Source organism: Amblyomma mixtum, chromosome 3, assembly GCF_055824585.1.
Source record: "Amblyomma mixtum isolate Tamu chromosome 3, ASM5582458v1, whole genome shotgun sequence".
NCBI lineage: Eukaryota > Metazoa > Arthropoda > Arachnida > Ixodida > Ixodidae > Amblyomma > Amblyomma mixtum.
The window spans coordinates 90,795,459-90,821,536 of NC_143014.1; the positions used below are offsets into that span (position 1 = coordinate 90,795,459).

At 44.0% G+C, this 26,078-nt stretch overlaps 2 protein-coding genes across 6 annotated transcripts in view; both read right to left on the reverse strand.

Moving 5' to 3' along the window:
* Positions 1-744: 744 nt before the first annotated feature.
* grsm (probable aminopeptidase NPEPL1 granny smith protein) overlaps positions 745-26,078 on the reverse strand; it is a 37,261-nt gene continuing 11,927 nt past the window's right edge. For all 5 annotated transcript variants that reach the window (XM_089580082.1, XM_089580084.1, XM_089580083.1 and 2 more), the window contains exons 5-12: positions 20,510-20,591; positions 19,953-20,095; positions 16,169-16,246; positions 14,012-14,112; positions 13,833-13,887; positions 11,383-11,628; positions 7,358-7,468; positions 745-1,125 (exon numbers count right to left, since the gene is read on the reverse strand). In XM_089580082.1, coding sequence (XP_089436208.1) covers positions 976-1,125; positions 7,358-7,468; positions 11,383-11,628; positions 13,833-13,887; positions 14,012-14,112; positions 16,169-16,246; positions 19,953-20,095; positions 20,510-20,591 — 966 coding nt within the window. In that variant the 3' untranslated portion in view covers positions 745-975. The remainder of the gene's footprint in view (positions 1,126-7,357; positions 7,469-11,382; positions 11,629-13,832; positions 13,888-14,011; positions 14,113-16,168; positions 16,247-19,952; positions 20,096-20,509; positions 20,592-26,078) is intronic.
* LOC149350922 (uncharacterized) lies at positions 8,179-11,368 on the reverse strand. Its single transcript, XM_089580079.1, has one exon. It carries the CDS (start codon positions 10,658-10,660, stop codon positions 8,798-8,800), a length of 1,863 nt encoding a protein of 620 aa, XP_089436205.1. The 5' UTR covers positions 10,661-11,368; the 3' UTR covers positions 8,179-8,797.

Sequence of the window (26,078 nt, forward strand, 5' to 3'; positions counted from 1 at the left end):
TCTGCAATAGAGAATTTGAAATATTCGTATATACAGATGTTTTATAACACAAACCACATTTAGCTTTCAGTCACTGAAGGTGCACTTCTGATGACTCACTTCTGACAACTCAAAAATCTCTCGTCCCTTAAAGTTTGAATTAAGTCTATGGTATGTATTTTCTTCACCTTTTTTTGCTGGTTAAATTAGTTTTTTTTTCCCCTTACAAACAGCAGCATCTTGCTGAGGAAAGCTTTCAAAATGTAGTTGACACTTTGAAGACCAAACACAGAGCTAGCCTTCACTGCAAAGCACTTACATATGTGATGAGATTCACTTATTTAAAAGAATTCCAAGGCTTACTGCAGTACCTCGCACTGAGGTAGACACGTGATAGCCGACATGACCCCCATTTCTGTTAGCTTCTCACCCAATGCTCATAAAACTTGTGCACCTTCAGCTCACCGAGCCTGCTTTGGCAACTGGCCACATGCTTGAATAAACAAACCGATGCCCAGTGTGCCAAGCATCCACGCCAATGCACCAAGATATTGTGCAGTTCAGTGTGAGTACTTTGCCAAGTTCAATAAGTCAACCATCAAACCATCTACTTCAACACTCCACCAAACATTCCACTCCCTCTCCTATAGTGCCCGCCACATGTGACTGAGGTCTCTTCCTGTAGTACACCTACTGAGCCCTGTTCTCAACACCATGCACAAAGGCCATAAGTGCAAAGTGAGAAGTAAAACATGAAGCATATCATGAATTCCACCCATTTAATAGGCAGCAAATCCTTTCATGGCAAGGTCAAAGTTTAAAACAGCCCAACGGCCAACAGAGCAAATTTTGTCTTGAAAGCTAACCTCAGCAATCAACAGAGCAAATTTTGTCTTGAAAACTAACTCAGCAATCAACAGAGGAGATTTTGTCTTGAAAACAACAAAACACCAATAAATGAATATCTGAGCTAGCAATGGAACCTTGGATAAAGCTCTAAACCAACCGAATCTTCTTCGTGGCTCTTTCTACATCATCTGCATTGGCAGTGCACCAAGATGAGAGCTCTTTCAGAAGTGGGTTTTTTGAACAGTGCCCAAACATGGTCAGCAGCAGAGCAACTCCATAGCCAGTTGCCCTTTCGCCCTGAAATATGAATAAAAAAGGCCATTAGACAATTTCACCAAATCACAAGTACTTGCCTGTTTTGTGGTAAGCAAGAACCTTATCAGCATGTGAAGACATCTTCACTAAATCACAAGCAACTTTACGACCAAGTGCACCCTACAGCACACAAGCAGCGAAAAATGGCAAACAATATCCTACTATAATTTTGTTGTGCCTGGTTTGCTTCAAATCCTAGCTACAGAGTCAATAACAACCGAATCTTGCATATAGAGGCCACATGCAAACTTCACAGTTGGTGATGAGCAGGAAAATTATGAACAGAACAGAAGCATGACATCCACGAAGGTTTGTCCTCTCAAACTGAACCTGAAACCAACTTTGGCAGCCACGATGTCAGTGCACGTTAAAGATCCCCAGGTGGTCAAGGTTATTCTGGAGCCCTCCACTACACCACCCCTTTCTCCCTTCAGTTCCGCCTTTATCCCTTCTTTGCAGCGTGGTACGGGTGTCCACCGAGATATGCGAGACAGTTACTGCACCTTTTCCTTTCCTCAAAACCAATTTTCAATTTACCACAAAAGTACTGCTATCAATCTTCCTAAGCTGACAATGTCAAGCATGGTGGGGCAGGAGGCACAATTCAGTCAGTGTTGTGGTTATAACGAGAACTAAGCGGAGCAGCATCATTGCCTTAAAAGATTTGCCATTTTTGGCCTCTATAATTTAGCACAGCTGTAAGCCTTAAATGATGAAATGCACTTTGGATGCCATTAATGACATTGTCACATGAAAATAATGCTTAATGAATAACAACAATAATAAGCAAAGGTTAACGAAGCGACTTGCTAATTATGAAATGGCACTAATAGCAAAACAGCATGAAATACATATTTGCCCAGTCGTTAAAAAAATTGGCATTTGACGAGGCACAAGATTAATGTTTAACCACCAAAATAATTAGCAAGATGAAAGTTTGCGGTTTATGGTTTCATTTATGGGGGTTTAATGTCCCAAGCAACTCAAGCTATGAGAGACGCCATAGTGAAAGGCTCCAGAAATTCCGACCACCTCAGGTTCTTTAACGTGCACTGACATCACACTACTACACGGACCACTAGAATTTCATCTCGATCAAAATTAGACCGCCGTGGCCGGGATCGAACCTGCGTCTTTCGGGTAAGCAGCTGAGCACCATAACCACTGAGCCATTGCAATGGCCAGATGAAAGTTTGTAGAGGTCTATAAATGATGACCCTCCAATAACACAGCTGTAATCAATGATGAGAACTGGAAATTTGTGTTTCCTTAATGAACAAAGGATAAGTGAGCTATCTGGGTTTCCTGCTGTCAGGCTCTACTTACTGGCGCAGGTAAACATATGCAGTAGAACCTCAATGATACAAATCTCACAGGGTTGCGAAAAATATTCGATCCGAAACGAACAAACTAGGTATCCAAAACATGGGAAGCACATTCACGCAGATCTGTTTATGGCTGACGGGATTTACTTACGGCCAAGCAACCACAGCTCACTACTCGTGGTGCATACAGCATGGCTAACAATAGCGATGTCAGCGATCTACAGAAACCATGCTGGATTTCGCTAAGTGACGCTAGTGCAGGGTTTCTCCCCTGGAGAAGAGACACAACCCCATGCGAGTGCTAGGGCTGCTGGCCACTACTGGCGGAGCCAGCGCAGTCCGTCTCCGCAAGCACGTGAACGCACTTCAGAATGCATGCATAGAGAGGAAGAAAGAGAGAGAAAGACACGTGCAAAACCAATGCTGTTTGCCAAAGAAGTGGTGTTTCCCATTATTGTACTTTTCGATTCTTGGGCTTACAAAAAAGCATCCGTCTCATGCGCGCGCTCTTGACGAGAAGAACAGACCCGTGCAATACGGGCGCTTTTCGCTCAACAAGTGGGGTTTAACACTTTTGTATTTTTTTATTCCTCAGCCTACAAAGAATATAATAAGAAGCTTGTTTTTATCAGTGCTCCAGAAATAAAAAATATTGCTCAATCTAGAGTCCGTGACCAGTGCATGCTACTTCAAGTCCAGGAAAAGGAGCTGCGAACGCCATTATGCTAAAAACATGACTTCAAACCATTTTCAAAGTGTGCATGCGGAGCGCAGAATACAGCTAGTGTGACAGGCGGGCCCTCATTTGAACGGTCGTTCCTCGCTCTTCCTAATGCACATGCTCCCTCCTTTGTCAAGAGCAGTTAACATGAAATTTCAAGGGCTAACATGAAATTTTAGAAGTAGCGAGGCATCAGTGGCTAGAAAATGAAATCAGAGATGGGTTTAGTGCGAACTTCAACACACGACCAATCAAGCATTTTTCCCCGCCAACACATTCGTTGGTCATCCTCCTTGAAAGTGCCTTGATAGCCTTGCAGCTTTTTTTCACCAGAAAATGTCATCTACGAAGACTCTTCAGGCATTCCCAAAACAGGAACACAGCATCGCTCCACCAAGGCGAGAGGCAAGCACAGTAGCCAATGGGGCAGGACTAATGCTATTTCCTTGCTCTGTTATGCTTTGTCCAACAATAATGGCAAAACCGGGATGTTTTGTAAGCTATGAGGGACTAGTTTTATTTCTTGTTTTTCTAGGAAGCTGTGACCTTAAAGAAAAGATCGTTTGATATCAAGCAACAAACTGCCGCAGCAGACCTCTTCCTATTTGGAATTTTATGAGGAAAGCAACTATGAGTTGTGCTATTTGATACTTATCAATGTTCACAGCAAAAACTTCAAAATTTTCAGAGACCACTTAGAACAAGGAAACAAGGGAAGCAACTCCAGTGTTTAACATTGTTCTTACTGCAGAAACTCTGAACCAAGGAAATGTGACTGCACAGCACCCTTGCTTCTGGTATTTTTAATAGTACCACACACAGACCATACAAGAGATTTACGTGTTTTTATAAAATCATACATTCCTTATGTAACCATACACTATGAAGGTGTTTAACTTTTACTGGAAGGAACACACAGGTGTCAAATTTAGCAAAAAGTGTCTCTAAATTTAATCCTATGAAGTAAAAAGTTTCTATCGGAGTGGGCTTCAAAACTTGTTTTTTTTGGGGGGGGAGCTGGTTGGTTGGTTTATGGGGTTTAACGTCCCAAAGCGACTAAGGCTATGAGAGACGCCGTAGTGAAGGGCTCCGGAAATTTCGACCACCTGGGGTTCTTTAACGTGCACTGACATCGCACAGTACACGGACCTCTAGAATTTCTCCTCCAAAGAAATTCAACTGCCGCGGCCGGGATCGAACCCGCGACTTTCGGGTCAGCAGCCGAGCACCATAACCACTGAGCCACCGCGGCGGCTTTTGGGGGAGCTAGTATTCTGCTTAAGATTGGACACAAAGAGACTTGGTAGAGTAAAGCGCTGGACAAGTCAACATACATACAAGAATAAAATGAGCGGAATGGACACAAAGCGATGTACACAGGATGACTATTTGGGGAACTCTGAGGTGGCATCCCTTGTGTTATCAAGGTTGAGGGGAGTCAACAAATATGCGACAGCTCGACACCATCTCCTGCAATGCCAAAGCAGTGTCGGAGCCTTCGTTCGTACTATTCAGGGGAGGGAAGGGTGCACTCTTTAATCACAAATGACCCATTGACACATATGTATGCAACAAACATGAGTGCTAGAGAGGGCCCACTTACACGCTCTTTGACATCAGATGGTTTTGGAAGCAGCCCCAAAGGGTCAACGGAACTAACTGTTGCCGCCCACAACTACTACATTTCTACTGAATGGCAGGAACATGTGAAAGTACCAATTCTCCTTTCTCAACATTTGAACTGCGGAAAAAGCTCTCAAGGTCCGATATCTTTTCGAAAGTGCAGTGTAATTTGATCATGACCATTTTCTAGGCTCTGGAAGAAAGGGCACGAATGGCCTGCAGGGGCTGCGGCGCGTGAAAAGGGAGGCAACACGTACTGCGTGCACAAAAACACTGAAATGCTGCACGGAGCAGACAATGCAGCTGCACACCACGCTACAAGTTTTCGGGTCTCTCCACAGAGGGAGCTGGTGAACGAGTGGAGCAGCACCCTCTGGTCCAGGCTGCCTCCCCTGCAGGGGCTGCGGGCCCACACTCACTCACGACGTGAGCGAAGTCCGTGGCTGGCGATCGCACGGTCGGAAATGTATTAGCTATACGCCACCGCTCACTTCTCGCAATGTATACTGCATGACTAGCAATCATGGCATCAGCAGTGTATGGAAAGCGCTTAGTGCGCGAGGGTGCAGTTGTGGCTTGCATGTTCTGATCGTCTGTAGTGGCCTGGGAGTACGTTCGGGACATCCAAGATTCTGCACATTGTACACAATGCATTCTGGCCGAGGAACTTTACGAATTCAAATCAACCATGTTTGCATCATCAAGATTTTAATGCATAAAAATGAAATAAAAATTGCATTTAGCTATAAGAAATATGACCCCAGTTGCTTAAGTAAAATTTAACGAACAATTAACCAGCTAGCATTTGACCATGCTATGCAATAATCATTATAAAAGGATTTTAGCACCAAGACTACACACAAGAAAGAAGACAACGCAGGCGTTTACTCAAAACTGTTTAAATGAGGTGAAAGCGGTCACCATATATAGCCCTTCCAAAAAAAACCATGTGCATGCGCACACGTACAAGGCATCAAGAAAATGCAGGTAAAAAGTGTTATCAAAGTAGGCGTGAAATGAATTTCTTCTCAGCCTCATAACGAAAAATTTATGTGTAACTGACACAGTTCGAACCCCCATTTTCGATGTAAAAGGCTTCCAAAGTTTCACAAGCTGTTTGCTGTCTGCCTCTACCCAGAATCTTCCCATTGCGGAACCGTGGTATACAGCTGGTGCAAGCCCTGCAGTGTTCTACAAGTCACTCACCCTCATTATTTTCTATAACTTTTGCACATTCCCCAAGTCGCTCATTCATACAATGCCCGGTCTGGCCAATATATAGGATTTTCCGCAGGACAAGGGAATCTTGTTGATGACGTTATGGCATACTTTACAAACACTGACCATGCTTTTTCTGACAGCCAACCTCTTGGTTTTCGCAAGGTTTGCGATGGCTTAGCTTGCTATCGCATACCTCGTTCAGCTTGCAATTCTTACTCAAGCTATATGGCCCATAAGCAAAATTCTTGCCATATCAGAGCTGGCAAACTCAGTTCAGGCAAAAACAATGCTATGCATCCAAGAAAGGTACTCCTGAACATGTATGATTAAAACAAAAATATAGCCATTGATGAATGTCTTAACACTTTTCTAGTGAAGCACACGACGTACACACTAATAATGCCAGAAACCTACCCCAAATAAATGTGATGCCAGCAATGAAAAGATAAGTGATTCACAACATGGCCCGGCAGCATCTGCACAATGAATACTTTCCTTTTTTCTTTTGGTGATAAACAGGCTCAGATACATATTAGGACAGCAATGACAAGTGGCATAGTGGAGAAATACCAAAAAAAGAAAAGTGCCAGGCTGAAATTGTAGATGGGCAGAGCATGCTACTAGATGCTGAATGCAACACTTGAAAGGGTGCAAGGTAAGAAACACCGCCAGCCAGCTGGAGTTGGTCAAAACGTTGTTTCACAGGCAACTGAAATTGGGAACACTGAAGTTCAGTCGCGCAACGTCAGTGGCATGCCAAAGCCCACAAACATGCAGTGAGCGGACTCTAGGATGACTGCACGAAACGCTGGCCACGAACGCACTGCGTGGCTACATCTCGCAAGCCCAAAGATGATGTGCCATCATGGTGGCTCACTGGTTATGGTGCTTGGTTGCCAACCCGAAACACGCGGGTTCGATCCTGGCCACGGCGGTCGCATTTCAATGGAGGCGAAATGCTATAGGCCCTTGCACTGTGCGATGTCAGTGCAAGTTAAAGAACCCCATGTGGTCGAAATTTCCAGAGCCCTCCACTACGACGTCCCACATAGCCCGAGTCGCTTTGGGATGTTAAACCCCATAAACCAAACCAAACATTGACTAGTGCAAGCTGCATGTGCTCTTTTAACTGGGAACAGGCATTATTATGGGTAAAAAGACACAATTACTTCATAGTTTTATATCTGGAAAGCTTCTGTTGTAAAACCACCAGATACACCAACATTGAAGTTTTTAAAAGAGGTTTAAGAAGGTGCACATAGCTGTTATTACACAGGGAATACATGACAAGCAGATTCATGACAGAGAGCACCAGGGTACTTACACAGTGCACCGGGTAAGCCATGTCTACATGCATCCACACACCAGGAAACTCAAAACCCAGATGAGAACAAATGAACAAACCAGCACAGGATGGCTGGGCATTGTTTCGGTCCTGCAGACAAAGCAAAAAAAAGAAGCAGTTTACCATACTTAAACTGCACGTGACAGAAGTCAAGAATAGCCACTTCAACAACTACCAATGTTTAACCAATGCTTCTGTGGGCACTCTGAAATAAAAAGATAAAAACTGGAAGAAAAAAAAAACTCGCAAGGTTGGAAAGGCAATTTTTGTGAAACTTGTATTGCAAATACAAACTTCCAATACAAGAAGTGTAATTCATTATTTGTGCTATCAGATGTGTTTCTAGTACTTATTTTGTTGACATAAAGGCTCAAGATACAAGACAAACCCAATATGGTGGATCAGTAGCTTTGCCGTTTGGCTGCTGAACCTGAGTTAAACCACCGTGGCGAGGTACTAATTTTTGCTAATGCTACAAGTAATGAAATCACGTCTAAAAATAAAAGCTGCTTGAAGTAAATGAAACTCATTCTTGTCATTTCTGCATACTTGTGGAAGAAAAGTCTCCTAGACTCTCCACATCCTCCCACTGTGAAGTGACTGCAACAGCTGTACCACGGCAGATACTACACCACAGCACTGTCAGAACTAACTTAAAAACAGAAACTGCAACTTCCAAGTATGACCACCCCACAATGCACAAGGAGACATATTTTGGGTACAGATGTCAATACCAAAGCTCTCTCCCTATTTCATGCATATAACCAGAAGATTAAAATACATTTTAGGGGTTCCTTAAGGGGAGAGGCTCCTCGAAACAACTTTTTTTTTATTATTTGTACCAGAGACTTCAAAATTCAGCCAACTAGACAGTTGTTTATGCAGATTTCAAATATGCAATTAGTTTTTATGTAGCTGCTACAGTTCTGAAGTTATATTATACTTTAATGACAAATTATAACGATTTTATGGGCACTTTTTTATGCCCTAAACTTTCACAAAAGGTATTGTGCTATAGCTTATTTAGCTCTTTGTAGATCACAGAGTGCCGATATCTAGTCAAAAGACGTGTTCAGTTATTGGAAGTTAGACAAAAAAAATTGACACTTCAACCATTGCTTTCTTCAGTTCCCTGAAACATAGCTTCGTTATATTGTAATTACTGACGACCGATAATGAAATTTCAAGTAGATATCGGCATTCTACATACCTTCAAGAATATGTATGCCAAATTTCGTTAGTATACACCAATTCTAAGAGTACAAAAGGCTTCCCGGAAGACACGAAAATATAAAAAAATTTCAAAATGAGAAAAACAGGTTTGAAAGTTTCAAAACATTCTATTCTTCAAAATGCGATTGTTTTCCGATGAATCTTGGTCACACCCAAGAGCAGCTTTACAGAAAGCACACACAGTTCCTAGAAGGCTCCTGCGCTGTAGCTTGGCCCTTCCCGGCTCCTACGGTTGGTCTCCTCGGTGCGAGCCCTTTTCACTGCGCTCCGACGGTGCGCCCTTGCTTCTGCGGTTCGCTTCAAGTTCATCTTCTTTATGCGCATGTAATCAGAATGGTCGCTGCGTGCAACCAACTCTTCTGGGGGAAGTACCCCAATCTCTTGAAGGACTTCTTCAAAGCCGGCATGGCCTTTGTTGTACCACAGCACGGCAATAGCCGTGGCTGTCTCCACAGATGTCCGAGAAGCAAATTTTGTTTTTGGACACAGCAGCCATATTTTACTATTGAGCGACTCCGCTGCGTTTTGCGTCTTGCCATGAAGGCACCGAGCCAGGAGCTTCTCATCAGTAAGGCGCTTGTATATAGGCATAATTGCCAAGCCCTGAGCTTTTGTCAACAAAGGGGTATGGCGTGGTGTAGGCTCCCCCAGTGCTTCAGCACGCCTATGTTTGCACCAGGAATCTGGTTCAGCAGGGCAAAATTTGTGGCTGCTGGCCCCATCACTGGAGCAACTATGAAAATAGGAGGCCCATATAGCAGTGTACATGCTGCGCACGCTGCATTTGTTATTTGTTATGGCTATTTGATAATATGTCTGCAGTTTCTGGATGGCTGTGACAGATAGCTTTTGACCTCGTGGCAGGGGCGTTGTCATTTTTCGCAGAGCAGTGCCTAGGCGTTTTGCAACGTGGTTAGTGCACTCTTCTTTTTCGATGACAGTGTCACCGTACACCTCAGCCCCACAGACAGCAGTATAGGCCTTGCTATCACCGTCGCTCAAGAAAGTTGTGAACCGCAGTGGGGTCTCATATGACAAAGTCCTCTGCCATATGCGCACTGCTGCCTCAGGTTCCATAGCATGAGATGAACAATCAGTGTTCTTTTCGCATACAGGGCGATGAAAGGCTTGCCATACCTCATCATCATCACCCATGGGCTTGTGGATACTGCAAGCAAGACAGTAATTAGAAAGGACTTCAAAGTCCAAGCAAAGGCCTGTGTCCAGGGACACAGCTGTGCCCACTCCGTTGTGGCTTTTATGGCCCCTTTTTTGCCACGTGCCGTCAAACATGACCGGCACATCGCCGCCGCCAACGGCGTCCTTTGTCACCTTTCGTGCCTGTTCCAAGTTTTGGCGAACAGCTTCCATTGCAGCACCATGGAGCTTCTTGGAAATAGCATGGAATGTCTTGTGATGCAGTGGTTTTCGAAGGCCGATGATTACGCAAAATCGCGAAAGCTGGTCATATCCAGCACCTATAGCACGCGCTGCCAAAACAGCCTTCACGTTTACGGCGAAGCCGTCGCGCGAGCTCCCGCTGTCGTAGCGAGTGTTCGCCCCGGGGTCACCGCACTCACCGGCCGAAATGATCCGCTTCGACGTGTGCGTGAATGAAAGCACAGACTCTGGGCAGTCGGGATTTTCGCAGCGTAGCTCTAAGTACGACGAAAGCCCTTTGCGCTTCTCAGCTGCTTCTCGGACGGCGAGTTTCCGTTCGCGACAAGTAGGGCATGCCGATCCTGCCACCAGTGCCGTCAATGCGCCGATCTCGCACAACACCGTGCTAGCAGCAGGGGCACCGACCGACCTTGAGTCACTTTTGAAGAATTCCATCTTTTTCTGAGATGCACTGCCGAAATCCATAGCAGCGTCGATTCCACCACTGTCGCGGTGACCGTTGTCGGCGGTAGGCCTAACCGACGCCGGAGCGTCGCGGGCGTCATTCCCGGCTGTCGTTTTTTTAACAGTCTTACGCCGTTTCCCTCGGTACTTGTGCCGAGTTCGATACTTCCGGGCGTCGGAACTGCACTTTTTCGGGCTAGTCATCACGAAAACGCGGAAAGAACACGGGAAACTGTGCGGCTTTTGAGAACACGCAGCAGCGGTGGTTCGGCTTTACTGCACAAAAGGAGCACCGCCGTCCAATGGCGGCGCCGCGCTGCATGGCGCGCAATTCAAAACACGCGACAGTCTCGTCTTCTTTCTCGTTTTTCTTTTATTCTCCGTGAACATACGAGACTGACGGCCATTGAACCTTGGAGGAAAGGGCTGACGCTGCACGCCCCGATGATTGCAAATGGCGGGCGGTGAGGCTGGATTGCGTGAGAACGATGCAAACGGCGCGGACTTTCTAAACTTTCGGTGGATTATAGAGTCACCGCCGCTCACTTAGGCGCATTTTTTGGTAACTTCTCGTGCGAATTTCGGCTTGATATTTACAGAAATAAAACCTTATACACCAAAGATGGCAATGCAGCTTAAAACGAAAAAGTGATTTTTTTTTAGAAAACCGCGACTTTTCGACCCGCGTCTCCCCTTAAGCAAAGGCACAGTTGCATGTCTTAAGGAAAGACCACGACTATTCTCACACCAAGAACAATCCTCATAATAGTGAGTGAGAAGTTTCACAATATAATATGGAGAGGAAAACAAGACTGCATTTCTCTCACAATACTAAAAATGGTGCACAATCAGCTGTGCAGAAGGTTGTTTTTCACCAAGCAGAGAAAAGTTGCTATAGCCAAAAAACGCAAAGCTTTAGCACTCACTGCCACTGAGTTCTTCATGTCAGCGAGGGCACTGGCAAACTCCACAAAGTGCAGCTCAGGCGCAAAGGGCATGGCGTGGATGAGGTCACCAGAGAGGATGCCCGACCTCATAGCCAGCTCCTCCCAGTCGGAAGAGTTGCTAACCAGGGCAGCATGGTACTTGCCAGTGGCAATGCCCTGAGCTCCAGTCAGGGTGGCCATGTCCAGAATTATGTTGGCTTTGAGGTCCTTGTGTGCATACGCCACCTGACACGGTATGCAAAATACACAGAAAAAAATCACCCAGCAGCCAATAGATACACATCGTTCCAGCTCTTCCTCCATTGGTACAGCTACCAGCAAACAATACCATAAATATCTAAGAATGTTGGTTGGTTTATGGGGTTTAACGTCCCAAAGCGACTAAGGCTATGAGAGACGCCGTAGAGGAGGGCTCCGGAAATTTCGACCACCTGGGGTTCTTTAACGTGCACTGACACCGCATAGTACACGGGCCTCTAGAATTTCTCCTCCAAAGAAATTCAACCGCCGCGGCCGGGATCGAACCCGCGTCTTTTGGGACAGCAGCCGAGCACCATAGCCACTGAGCCACCGCGGCGGCTATCTAAGAATGTGGTGGAGGCAAGCAACCAATGACTGTACCCGAGAAATTGACGCCTAGGCCTGCTAAAAACACAGTGGACTACCTTCAAGACAAACACGATGTGATCTTGTAAGCCTGTTTACCTTGTCAGAAGTTCAGCGTAACAGAACTGAACCAACTAGAAGAATCTGCAGCAGTGTACAGGAATAGTTATTAAACGAGAGAAGAGTCAAGCATGAATGCTACGAATGAAAAGATGCGGTACAATTTTAAATACAAATTATTATCCATCCATTGGTGCAGGTGAGCGAATATAAATATTGGCATTGGCATTACCACGACTAATCGCCTCACATGGCCCAGTCAAAAACAATACTTGCTCATTTGCGTCTAACAGAATTGGTCGTCTTAAGCATACATCAAAGAACACTCTATCTGAACTTAATGTTTGTCTTCAACTCTCAAATTCACCCATAACTAGAGTATGGCTACTTTACATGGGGTCTCTTCTTAGAAAGAATACTAAAAAAAACTCAAACTGTCAACAGTAAAGCCATTCACTTCATCATTAATGCTTATCATAGCTCCATAGCTCCTTATCTTCTAATGACTACCAACAATATATCAACTTTAGAAAGCAGAACACTAGCAAGACACATTTCTTTACTCACCGCATTTTCGCCAACTTAAAGTAGTTTTGCTCCCTACCAGAGTTCCCAATCCACACAACAGACTAGCTACAGCCACAACCAATACCTTTCCCCATACTTTGCGCACACCGATACATTCAAATACTAATTTTTTTTTGATGAACAATCACAGCATGGAATGCACTGCTGGCAAATATTTTTTCGGCCAGTGATGCAGCTGCTTTTGAAAAAAAAAAAAAAAAGTTCTATGTTATACGTCAAGTATTTCCCGCACACAGTATTCCCGTTTCTTTCCATTGATTATTGCCATAGAGCATAGAAGTTCAAAATGACTGTCTTTCTTTGGTTTTTGAACGCTGCCCCCTTGCTTTGTCTGTATGACTGCAGTATACGAAAATGAAAAAATAAATAGAATGAGGTACAGTTCCCAAGGAAGCATTTATCAGGCACTTTGGAGAAAAAAAGATACGTTCAGAAAGGTCACAGGGCACCTGTAGTCAGCTAATCAGTTGCAAGTTTTAGCCTTTCAATTCAATTCCATTTACTAAGCATTTTTCACACAAGAAACAGAAAAAAATTCCCAAGAGCAAGCAACAAAAACCTGCCAGTAATCAACAGCTCAACAAAGGTTGCTGCCCAACTTCCAGCAGCAGCTTCTCTTTTATCACTTGAGAGGAGATGCATCAACGTTTGTTAAAGATTGCTCATGACCTTCGTGTCCCTGAAAACACTGCTACAGCACTTGACGAGCAGAATGTGCCCATTAACAGGTTACACGCAAGGCCATCCCCAATACAACAATGCTTTGCCAGGCTGGAACAACAGCAGCTCATACGAACCCTTTCAATTATGCTCTCCTGAGGCACTGCAAGAGTTCACATCAACCAGCGTGCACAAGTTGAACGGTTCATGTCAGTCCAAACAGTTCAGCTTACACACAGCCCAACAGTTTGTCTTGAAGGAAGTTTACTGTGCCTAGCATGGCAGACAAAAAAACTTTCTCGCTGCTGTACAAGGTACACACTGCCCACAACAACTCAAGATACCAAAATTTATTGGTGAGACCCAGTCATACTGCATGCTATGCAAATTTCGATTAGTTTAGCAGCAGGAGCAATTAACTGTAAAAACCTTCAGCCTAACACAGATATTTCCTACAAAACATAAAGTGCCACTTCTAAATTGTTCCGAATGTCACAAAAAGACACAGGACATACCCCGTCACCAACAACAAGACGTCCTTCAGCATCAGTATTATTGATTTCAACCGTTCTGAAAGCAGCCAAAAGAAAAAACACTGTTTGCAACAATACTCACTAAAACTAACATCATAGCAATCATTCCCAGATCAACAACCTCTGTACCTAAGCAAGCGCAAATCACAAGCCCTCCTCACCTCCCAGAGTACATTGTGATTATGTCGTCAGGCCGTGTTGCATCTGGACCAACAGCATTTTCTGCCAGGCAGAAGATAGCATGAAGGTTATCACTGAAGCCCTGCAAAAAATTATGGCACTATAAAACGGAAGGCACACCAAACTATTTTTATGCCACTTGAGACAGAGTAAAAATAATAATTATCACTAAGTGCCATATTACAGCAGTACTTGTGTACCTGAAAGGTGAACACCAAATGCGGTCTCTTTAACAGGGAAAAAAACAAGATAAATTTTCATCCAATACACTGGGCAAAAATAATTTGCTCAAGTGCTACCAACACCAGACTCAAAAACTTGGGGCCTTCTTTACCCCATTCCTGAAGAAAAAAATGCGACAGCAATTAGGGTACCTGCTATGGTGTCTACAATGAGCGTCTAATGTTCTTGCGAATCTCCCGCCAAAACTCCAGTTGAAACCACTTCAACTGCCCTTAAACGATATGCCTGAGTCATCACTTTCTAGAATGTTGAGTACCTTCCACTGAATTATATGGAATTGTACTAATTCGACCAATTAATCACCTTAATCTGCCCAATAATCCCAATTAATCTACCTTAATCCATTTTCTGGAATGGCTCTACTTCCAAAATTTTGTGGGTCCTCAGATTTTCAAATTTGGCAGAGCCATATAATTGGTCCACTGCTGGTCATATGTGGTGTTGACGTCATGACCCTCTCAATCGCATTCATGGATCCCTGGGAGTCCTCATACCACTACTGGCGCAGTGGTGCAGCGGTTAAGCGATACCCCACTGCCCCGATGCGCCACTGCCGCAAGCCACTGCCGGAGCTTACGAGGCCCAGGTTGCTCTTCCCGAGCTCTCATAAGGCTCATGCATAACACCATGGTGGGCAGATCACAATTACATTGAATTTAGCAACGGTGGCCAATTTGTTCACAATTCAGTGGGCAGGCTGCCACCTGCCATGGTTGTGATGGAGTCAGATCACGTGACCTCCCTCAACCAATCAGGGAATTCTGTGACAGAGACGTCAAATTTTTTTTTGTCAGACAACCGAAATCCTCTCGCAACAGTATCCTAGGCGTTACGCAAAGGCGGAAATCAGACTTAATTCTTGGCAGGAACTACCTTTCATTAAAGGAGAAGAAAAAGACTGATGATTAGCACACGTGACGCAGAACTGAAACAAAGTAAATCAAGACACAAAAATTAGGGCATTGCCTTCACACAAGTAGAATACTGGCAGTAATTACTGTATATTGCTGCATATAAGTCGACCTTCTGCGAAAAAAACGGCAATCAGAAATTGTGGGTGTGCCCTATACGCGAAATTGACCTATTCTCGTCCGATTTAGTTTCAGATGAGCAACGGTAGTACATGCACCGTGCCATGGTGCCCGCTCCCAGCATGATGCATGGAGCTCCATGCATTAAAAAAAAATGCAAATGAATCCCGCCATTTACCTGGCTCGTTCAAGCTGGCAGTCACTTTCTCGGACGAGCAGTAGGTAGCGCGCGAACAAACTTTCGGCATAATAAAGGCGCCAAAAACCCCACACACACACAAGACAAGAGGACGGGACAGAGCGCTCAGTCCCGTTCTCTTGCCTTGTGTGTGTGTGTGGTCTTGGTGCCTTTACTTTACAATGAATTACCAACTAGCCCAGCAAGAAGTTCTCTTAAACTTTCGGTAATCTCCAAGGCGTGCATCATGCCAGAATCCAAAGCAATAGGGCCACTGGCAATTTGTTGCCCAGCAGCACATGAGTGTGGAAGGCAGGATGGAATGCAGCTTTTTCACTTTTACTCTATTCGTTTATGAATACTAGCCTTGTGATTGCATCGCTATGCATTTACCGCTTTGAGTTGCGCATGCACCGCAATGCCATCACACAGGAAATTACAAGCAGCAGTGGCGACGAGTGCAGTGGCAGGAGTGAGGGGAGGGGGGGGGGGGGGGGTGTATGCCTTGTCAACTTATATCTGGAGTACACTTTTCTTTTGGCCGCCAAAGGCTGCGAATTGGAGGTGGGGGGGGGGCGACCTAGATTCAGAGTCGACTTATATGCGGAAACATTTGGTAATTAAAACTACTATAACTAAAAGAATAAATTACTGCAAAGCTCACTTTAAACATTTCACATACTCACCAATTTTACAGCAGCATAAAATGCACCGAGAATTCCAGCAGCCCCGCCACAGTCTCTTTTCATACCACACATAGCAGTCTGAGGAGAAAAAAAAAAAAACGTTTAATTAATACATCTTCACTGTGGTATAACTTTGAACAAGAATCTACCACAATATTGAAACACCACCTCTCTTGCATGTGGTCTCTTGCATGGGCTAACGGGTACCCAGCACACTCCACCAGACTGTAACGTACTTGTTGACGATGGGTGCTTTAATACCAGGCTGGACGGAAGGCAGACAAGGCCAGGCAAGCTGAGGCAGCAATGGCGACCGATCCCTGATAGCGCGAGCCCTACTTCGTCATTGTCAGCTATGCTCCACTGGCAATACTAGGTGGCAATATCTTAAAAAAACGGGCCGTTTCTTTTCTAAGCAGAGAAACACATCGCAGATTTACTTCTGCCACCTTATGCAATGTTCGAGGCTCTTGCATCTCAGACAAAAATAATGGGGTAGAAATATTTCCATCCTACACTCCGCTAGAATGATTCACAAGAGTTTGTGATAGGGCATGCAGCATGGTTTTCTGCACATTAAACACCAACACTCACATTAAACACCTTACTCATGCTTCAAAAAAGGCACTCGCCACAGTAGCTCAGGGGCTTTGGCGTTTGGCTTCTGATGCCAAGGTAATGGGTTTGACCCTGGCCACAGTGGCTGTATTTCAATATGCACTGTGTGATGTCAGCGCACATTAAAGAACCCCAGGTGGTCTAAATTAATCCGGAGCACTTCACTACACCATCCTTCATAGCTCATGTGTGGCTTTGGGATGCTAAACTACACATCACACTTCACAGTGCTTAAAACAAAGCACCTCAGTTCAATAAAAGCAAGCCAAGAGAATACACTCTCTAAAACAAATGAAGAAAGATTCTTATGAGCATCAAAGACCCTAATCGAGATTCATAAAACTGTTCATATGTAAAAATCCACTAACTGGCCGCCTGAAATTGAGCAACTGAGATGCTGGTCAGTGAGATGCGATATGTTGGTCAAGTGAGATGTTGGTCAAGGTCAAGGCAACCAGTGAGATGTTGGTCAAGGCACAGATGAATTATGAACCAATTTTAAACAAAAAAAACTTTGTGGATCCAGCCCCAGCTCTTGTGCAGTTGACTTCCATTTAGTTGACTTAATCTGGGTAAGCAAAGTGGACTTTGTTATGAGTTAAAGGGTGCATTCAATACAGCAGAATCCCTGTATAACAAACTTATAACGGACAATGAAAATTTATTAGTCTTATCAGAAGCACCTTCAGAAAGGATATGCTTGCATGCTAGGTGTGTCAAGATAGCTGTTACATAAGGTCAATGAATAAAATTACCTTGCAGTGGCAAGATAATTGCAATGAGAACCTTTATTGCACTATGCATGCCATAAGCTGGAAAGTGAAGATATGAAACAAGCTCACATCACCCTACCTGAAAATGTCATTGGTCTAGTTTCTTGTTTTTCACTGTCTCTTTTTCTCTCCCTTCTGCAACGTCCACTATTTGACATTTTTTGAAAGCTCTAAAACAGCACGGACAAAGAAGGAACAGACAGGGACGAGCGCTCGTCCCTGTCTGTTCCTTCTTTGTCCGTGTTGTTTTAGCGCTTTCGAAAAATGTCAAATGTGCACCAACTAGCCCAACCCACCACTCTTCTGAACCATTACTTGTGTTCTTCTCCAGTTTTTGTGCTTTCCTGGAGGCTCCAAGAGCACTGAAGGTGCCCAGCTGGTTAGCCGCACGGTACAGGCTCCAAAAGCTATGACCTGACCATCTTTTTCCCTCTCACCCCATTCCGCCTGCAGCATGGCTGTTGTCAAATATATACGATAAGGTGCACCTCCCATCTTTCTAGGCGCCACAGTCAACGCGCATGCGGTACTGATATCTAGTAATGTCGGATCTCTGCGTTCCGAAAGCCCTTGTTGTGACGCTGCATCACTTTAAAATTGTCATCCATCTAACTGTGTAAATGCCAAGTCAGCTAGACTCTGCACCCACATGCCTTTTTGTCCATCAAAGGAGAACATGCACGGCACGTGACAAGAACAATGCTGAGATCTGGCCATGTCGGATCACTGCACCAAGCGCAGGCCGGCACAAAGGAGGCCTGCCTCCTTTACCCTCACCCACAATAACGCTTCCCCACTCCTTCACACAAAAAATCCAGGGGGGCACTTTGTTGACCTAAAGTGTGGTGAGGTGAAAGCCTTGAGCGCAGTGCTGCTGCTTGTGTCACTGATGTGTGGTTAAAATGTTAATTAAATACACAACTGTTTGTGAATCTTAAATGCTGGAGACACTGGAGGGCGTTTGGGAGGCATCCGTTCGACGCCTTTCTGCAAACACTCTCCAGCGTCCTAGACAAGAACTACATATACGTTGGCAGGAAGTAACGTAGCCATTACCACGCTCGGCTGCGGAACGGAAGGATGGTGGTTCAAATCCCATCGTGCACAAAGATTTTTTTCTGGTCTGACTAGAAAAAGCGTGACACCTCTGCTGACAACCTTCTGTCGACAACGATGAGGCATTAAACGCTTTTGCCTTAAAATCTACCTTGCGAGGATGAGCGTTGGTTGCGGTGAAGCTTTCTTGCGGGGTACGTTTCCTAGTAAGGAAGTGTTCTTTAAATTTCTTTTTCTCTTGCTCGCCTTGCGAGTGCCACGCAGACACTCAGCAAGTACCATTGCACAGGGTCACTGAGGGCTGCGGTCATTTGAAAAGTTATCTTAACCAAAGGATACGCTAAACAGTGTCTTAAGAATTTTTTTTTTACATTGAGTCTGTGGGAAACTAGCCAAATGTCGTCACATTGTTGATCTTATCCGAGAATCCACCTTAACCAAGTTCAATCTTAACAGGAGTCCACTGTATTGGCAATGGACCAAACAATCATTTTTTTAGAACACCTTGCGATGCTTGTGCTCAGAAACAGACACGATAAAAGTGGTCTTGTGATAGCAGTATACATTTTAAGGCTCTGTAGGCACCATTTTCAGGTAGAAAAAAACAACCTGCAAGCTGATGTGCAACTTCCCCCTTTGTGATGGTTGGTCATGGCTACTGAACACCGTATACCATACCTGGAACACATGTAAGTGGACAGCTTTGTCCTGTTGTTTGTGTGTGCTGCAGGGGGCACAACTGAAACATGCCCACTCCAAACAAGCTATGCTCATTGGCACCGGCTCCGCAACTTGGAGAGAGACCTCATCGGCTCACATTTTTGAGCATTAGCAATGACTGTCAGCACTTGTAACCTGTACATTAGGGAGCTGACTATTATTTTTTATTTAACATTTTTGTCGGGCTTTTTCTTCCATTCAAAAAAATGACTGGCACTTACCGCAATGGTACAGAGATGGTATTACTAATCACACGTTTTCCAAGCCTTGAGATTAAACACTGAATTCAGGCCGGGCTGTGGTAAATGTAAACTAGAGCAGTGTTGCGCAAATACACAAGTAAATGTCACAACAAAATATACCCCTCCATATATTTTTACACCTCTGCATTGAGCTACATTGACTATGACAAATCCATTCTGTTCCACATTTTGAGACTATCAGCTTTGACCACAAAAGCATCAGTTCGAAAGTCCAACCATATATCCTCTTCGGCTTGTGCACCCCTGCATTCTTTTCCCTTCATCTTTCTTGCCAGGAACTCATATGGACAAAAAAATCAGAACACTTAAATAATTAAAGCACGAAAAGCAGAAGACAAAAGTCTCCTGAAGCACCTTTGACTTGATGCAGAGTCCTCCTGTGTCGTAAACAATGCCTTTGCCAACCCAGGCAATTGTGTCTTGGGAGCCCTCTGGTGTATGGCTCAGGATGACAAGAGCGGGGGGGTGTACAGCTGCACGGCCTACAGAGTAGAGGCCTGACAACAAGAAAAGGTTTCACTGTTACCCCTCCCAGCAATGAACCATTTCAGCATTAGAAGAATGAATGCCTGTGAACAGATCTTTGACGTCACGGTTGGGCAGACTTTTTTATTTCAGTGTTTTCCCACACACTGCAATATTATCACAAGCACACTTCACCATTCAGTTGTAATTTAAACACCAAAAGCATGCAAAAAAGACAGAATCATGGCAAAGTTAAGAAAAGGAGCTCAAGAAGAGAAAAGTTAAAAAAATCAATTTAGCTGCAATCGTACCAGCAAAGGAACGATGCAGCCAAAGAATAGACTCAAAACTGACTGTACAGGCACCTCGACTCTGGGCAACCTATACAATAACACGAATTTCATCACTGGATGGCAAACAAGTTGAGAAGTAGTCACAATACAAACCTCCGAAGCCTCTGGTATTAAGTTCCTCTCCCTTTATTATGGTGGGCTTGAGGCCTAGGGCATTTCCCACACTTTCCACCTCCTGAAAATGAAGAGGAAGACAGCACTTGAAACAACAGAAAGTACTTAAGAAGAAGTGGAGGCATCAAACTTTTTGGACTGTGTCTATGATCTGGAGTGATGTGTACGACGTTAGTAAATATGGATCACCACGTGCAAGTCGACAGCGCTCAATAAATAATTTGTAATTGATATTATTGTCCTCTGTAGTTTAAGTTTCGGTTGCCAGACGATGGTTGTGACGTAACAAGTGACTATGAGATCACGTGAGACATATAAAAACTGCAGTATAACTGCTGCTTCATCATTTCAATTCATTCAAACTCTTACACTAAACTGGCCCAGAAGCCAGAATAGCAGCAAATGAACACTGAGCTATTACATATTGTAGTTTTTGTATGCCTCACATTATCTGGTGCTCACCTGTGACGTCGCAACCATTTTTCGACTGCTGAAATCAAAACCGAAACTGCATAGAAGAAGAAATTTAATTACAAGAACTGAGCGTAGGTGAACTCCACATTGTGACTCCTGTTTACTAATGTCTTATACACCATTCAAAAGCAAAACTACAGTGTGAAAATTTTGGTGTCTCTAACCCTTCAAAACATTGTGCTACCCCTTATGTCCTCAATACAAGAAAATAAATTCACAAATGAAATTCAGAAAAAAGTGCAAAATTCAGTGCCAAAATATTTGTCAGGTTAAAGCGAGTCCACAGATGCCACACCAAGTACACAAGTCCAACAGAGCAAAGATTGCTGTAAACACATGTAAACAACAACGCCACACTGGAAATGACATCACAATAAAGCTAGAAGCCAGCACAAATGAACAAAAAGCATTTAATGCCAAGAGAGAACCAGGATCACACGACCTAAGATAGCACATTCTCAAGGGCACGCACTCCCTGGGGCATGCGCTACCCAGCCTACATGATCCTTATAGACCAGGCCAACATAGACAGCAGTCTCAACAGTTAAATGCAGGGGTGTTTAGTTGTACCACACTACAACAGTGACACCAACTGTTATTAAATGTTTAGTGCTACAATGCCTTTAGATGTAGCAATCTTAATGGCTTCTTCATTACTGGCTGTGCCAGGCACCCAGCTTGCTGTAATCTTCAACCCAAGAACATATGCTGTATACAAGAAGGTGACCAGCTCACTAAAGGCGAATATTTTGTTTCTTATGCCTGACCTGAGTTCCTGACTTATGCTGAAAATAAACCTTTATGAAGAAAGAAACTTTATAGAACCACTGGTTGCACTAGTTTAATTTGGCTGGCATGTTCAATTGCAGTCGGTATACCTAATGCCACAGCATCGAAAATAATTCTCTGTTCATTCTTTGCAAGGTCAGGACATGAGTACCCAACCTGACATGAAACACCCAGTGATATAGCTAAGGCATGAGCACAAAAACCTAAACAACAGTCTTTGGCTTGCAAGGAAAAGAAGGGACTGTTCATGAGTTGTGGTGAAGCTCATTTTAAAAAGTAATCAAAATAAATGTCTGCTGATGGTGCAAAGTTGCCAAAATGCCACAAAAGGATACAGTGCCTGTGAGCCCTTGACAAGAAAGGAAATAAATCCAATAAATGTTAAAGGAGCGATTAGCACCTTTCTGCTGACCATAAGGAACACCTTGTAATCAACATGGCATTATCATTTGCAACATCGTCCGGCCATAAGTATTCCTTTTTTTTTTTTGCACCAAGCATGAACACGGAGATATTAAAAGTTCAATATCTAGTCTATTTGCTATTTGCCTCCACTCTATAACCTCTTCTGCCATTTTCCTTAGCCCACACCTTCAGGAGTGATGCCTTGCCTGCCTACCGACAACCACTGGCAAAGCTACAGCAACAGCAGCGAACAGGAAGGGAACAGCGATAGAGTTCAAAGCTTGAGTAGTCAACAGCTACTTCCTGACAGAGATGCGTCACTTCTAAAAGATATCAGGGTCGTCATTCTTTATTTCCACAAATTTTGGTTGTCAGCCTAAATATAGTATTAAATGTGCAGTTAAGCACACCTTTGCAGGACTCTGTAAACTAATATCCACATTCTTTAGAGCCTGCAAAAGGAGCCCTGCCAGCAAATACATTTTATCAGAGTTCAGAACGCATTACAATAAGTTTTGGGAAAGTTCTAGATCTTTGATTAAAAAATTTAAGCAGTTCCTTAGAGCTCACTGTACTGTTTTCAGAAGGTGAACAGATAAAAGGGCATGGAGGGAGCTATAAAGCCTTCATCCAATGGCAACAGCCACTTACCAATCAGTCTGGGAAAAGAATACAACAAACAATGCATATTGGCTGCATGTCACCACCATAACCAAATATGAGGTAATCAATGTTGACTAATGCACACAAGACAATACCAGTACTAAACAGAAGGCTAAGCTAAGCTGCCTGAAAATTGAAAGAAGGAGACTCCAGGTGGAGAGAAAAAGATTATTCAGCTCTAGCAAACAATCTGCTATAGTAGAAGGGGCCAATGTGAGTTGTCCCCTTCAGTGAGGGCCTTAAAGGTTAAAACATTCAGTATCAACTCAACTGGCAGGATTTCCTTTCTTCCTTTATTTTTTCTAGATATGGCTAAAAAGTCATACAGAGTGCTAGACAAAGGTGGGCCTGACCAAAATGTTCCCACACCAAGCAGCTGCAGACTGCAGGTGCCTCTGCAGGAACAATGCAACACTCTCGACTTGTAAAACAACTTTGCTACAGGGAAGCACACAAGAATACAGTCGAACTTTGATACAACGAACATGGGTATTATGAATAATTGATTATACCAAACTCTTCCTAAATATTTTTCGCAAACACATGTAATTTTTACTTCATACATCAAACAAAATTGGAAATAAAACGGATATATCAAACCCCCCAGGACCAAAAGTTTCCCACTCGGATGCCAAGCGGCAGGCTTTGCCACACTGAACAAGTGGCAGGTGGTGGTGCGGCCAAGGTAGTTTGTGCTTTTACCTCACACTCGCCAACAGCAGCATGGTACACACCGTGGCATGAAGGGTCAGTACCCAGGCGGTCAGCACACGCTCACGCCTCTCGCACCCATTGACAGCACAAGCAGTGGCGTGGACGGTCGCATAGCCTTGCAGTAACCACCCTGTACTCATGCTGACTGTCACATAGGTGGTGAAAATAATGATTCGGCACCTTTGCAGCACCGCGGCGAACCCTCTTTAGTGGGGATGTGTTCATGTGTCATCTACTAGCCAGCAGTGTTTACGTGTGCGCGTACGGCACACATTCTTGGTGACTGTTTTGCGGTTTCAGCGTGTTTCTATTTACTTGATTGCGTCTTAAGAAAGAAAATTGAACACACTATCATTCTAGGCTGCAATGAAGGCAATAATTGTCCATGTCGAGTATATCATGCTGGATCGACATCCTCCATCGGTTTTCAGCACTTCACGTTATTTGTCATGTGGCATCTCAAACACAGCGATGATGGTGCTAGGTGCTGTATCAAAGCAAAAAGAACAGTTCACTGCCATCCCCACAGCTGAATGCAGCTGCCCAGCGACTGTATATTATTGTCAGTTATGTTTGGGATCCCATAGGTACTAAGTCGGCTTGAAGACTGCTGCCAAGAAGAATGCAATCTCACATTTAATTTTGTGGCCTCTATAGGCATGATCAAGTTTCTTGAATATTTTCTTCTTACCGCATTAACCAATTCTGAAAGATATCAGCAACAAATGAAACACGAACAAGGCAACTGAAACGCGAACAGCAAAATGAGAAGACCTTAGCTAGAGGCAGCTTCATACTAATTAAACAGGGTAATTTCAATTCTAAGGCTCAAAGAGTGTTTTTTAGAAATGTTAATGGACCTCGCTTGTATTTCCTCCACAGGAGCTAATATAAATGTGTTTCTGCGTTGGTATTCCAGTTCTCTTGTCTATGTTTAATTTGTTGCTGGTAGTACATGTGAGACATATATGTTTTTTGCTGCTAAACTTGAAGGCTACTGCACATAAGTCACATCACAGCAGTGAGCAAATTTTGCCCGAGAGAACTGCGAAAACATTGACGATTCACATAATTCCCAGCATTAAATATCACCGCAAATATTAGTTTGGTTTGTTGGGGGTTTAACGTCCCAAAGCGACCCAGGCTATGAGGGATGCTGTAGGGAAGGGCTCCAGGAAATTTCGACCACCTGGGGTTCTTTAACATGCACTGACATCGCACAGCACTTGGGCCTCTAGAATTTTGCCTCCATCGAAATTCGACCGCCACGGCCGGGATCAAACCCGCGCCTTTCGGGTCAGTAGCCGAGCACCATAACTACTGAGCCATCACGGCGGCGTCACCGCAAATATTACTTGGTCAGACTAGATGAATGTATGCCATTGTGAGCCTAGTAATATTGCTATTTGGCTAAATGAATGCTAGTGCTCTCTACAGTGCAAGCCCATTGTTTCTGACAAGTAAAAATTGAGAAAAGAATATGAACATCCTATGTGACACATCCACCTGTGGGGCGAAATGTAATAGCACTGAATATCATACGTGCTTAACTACCTGGCTTCCTCCTTGCATGGCAGTATTTACTTGGCGGGTAGTAATAGATATATTGACAGCCACATTAAGACAAAGACGATCCATTTCTTTAACAGTGAATTAATATGGAAAGCTTTATTTCTGGTACCTGTTTTGCATAAGACTGAAGCCACTGTCTGATAATTTTAGAGCTAAAGTAATCTTCATTCTCTCAAAGCTCCTTGCGCAAGTCTAACCACACTCATGAGCAGTCTTTTGCAGTGTCTTTGTAGTGACTAATTCGTAACTCACCGTTCAATGTAATAAAAAGTAACTGCAGAAGCTCCTGAATTTTGGCGAGTATGTAATACTCCTGTCACATGGCCAAATTTAGAGTCATACTCAACAAATGACACTTGCAATTAGTCATTCACTCAGCTTCACATGATTAACTTCACTGAGACTGGCAAAAACGCACTTGCCTCGTAGTGAGTTTGGCCAACTCCGTGCACTCGGCTGAAATACTCTGTACACTGTACACGTGAACAGTCAGCTTTCCTGAGCAGCGAAAATTCCTGTATAATACCGTCGTGATCTTACTTTGGGGGGAATAGTTTGAAGCAGTGCCTACATCGTCTAGCCATAGTAGCATTCATCGTCTGTGAAACACTTGCCGGGCAGTACGCTGTCACCGTTGCATTTAGTCTGCTTAATCCTCAAGGACGCTAGTGAACCAGACCGTGTCTCCTTTCTTGAGCTAGGTCAGCCCCAAGGGCATGAGTGTGGGGGCTAGAAAATGACTGCACAGCACCTAATATATTGCCCCATAGTTTGGTGTGTCTTTGCCCAAAGAAATTCCTGTCATAGAAGAGGGTCACAGTGGTTTCACCTTTTGCCTAACAAGAATAAAGGAAGGAGAACGCATACGTAGTACGCTGCTGGAAGAAATGCATTCCGAATGGCACTTTTCTTCCCAGCATAGCACCACATT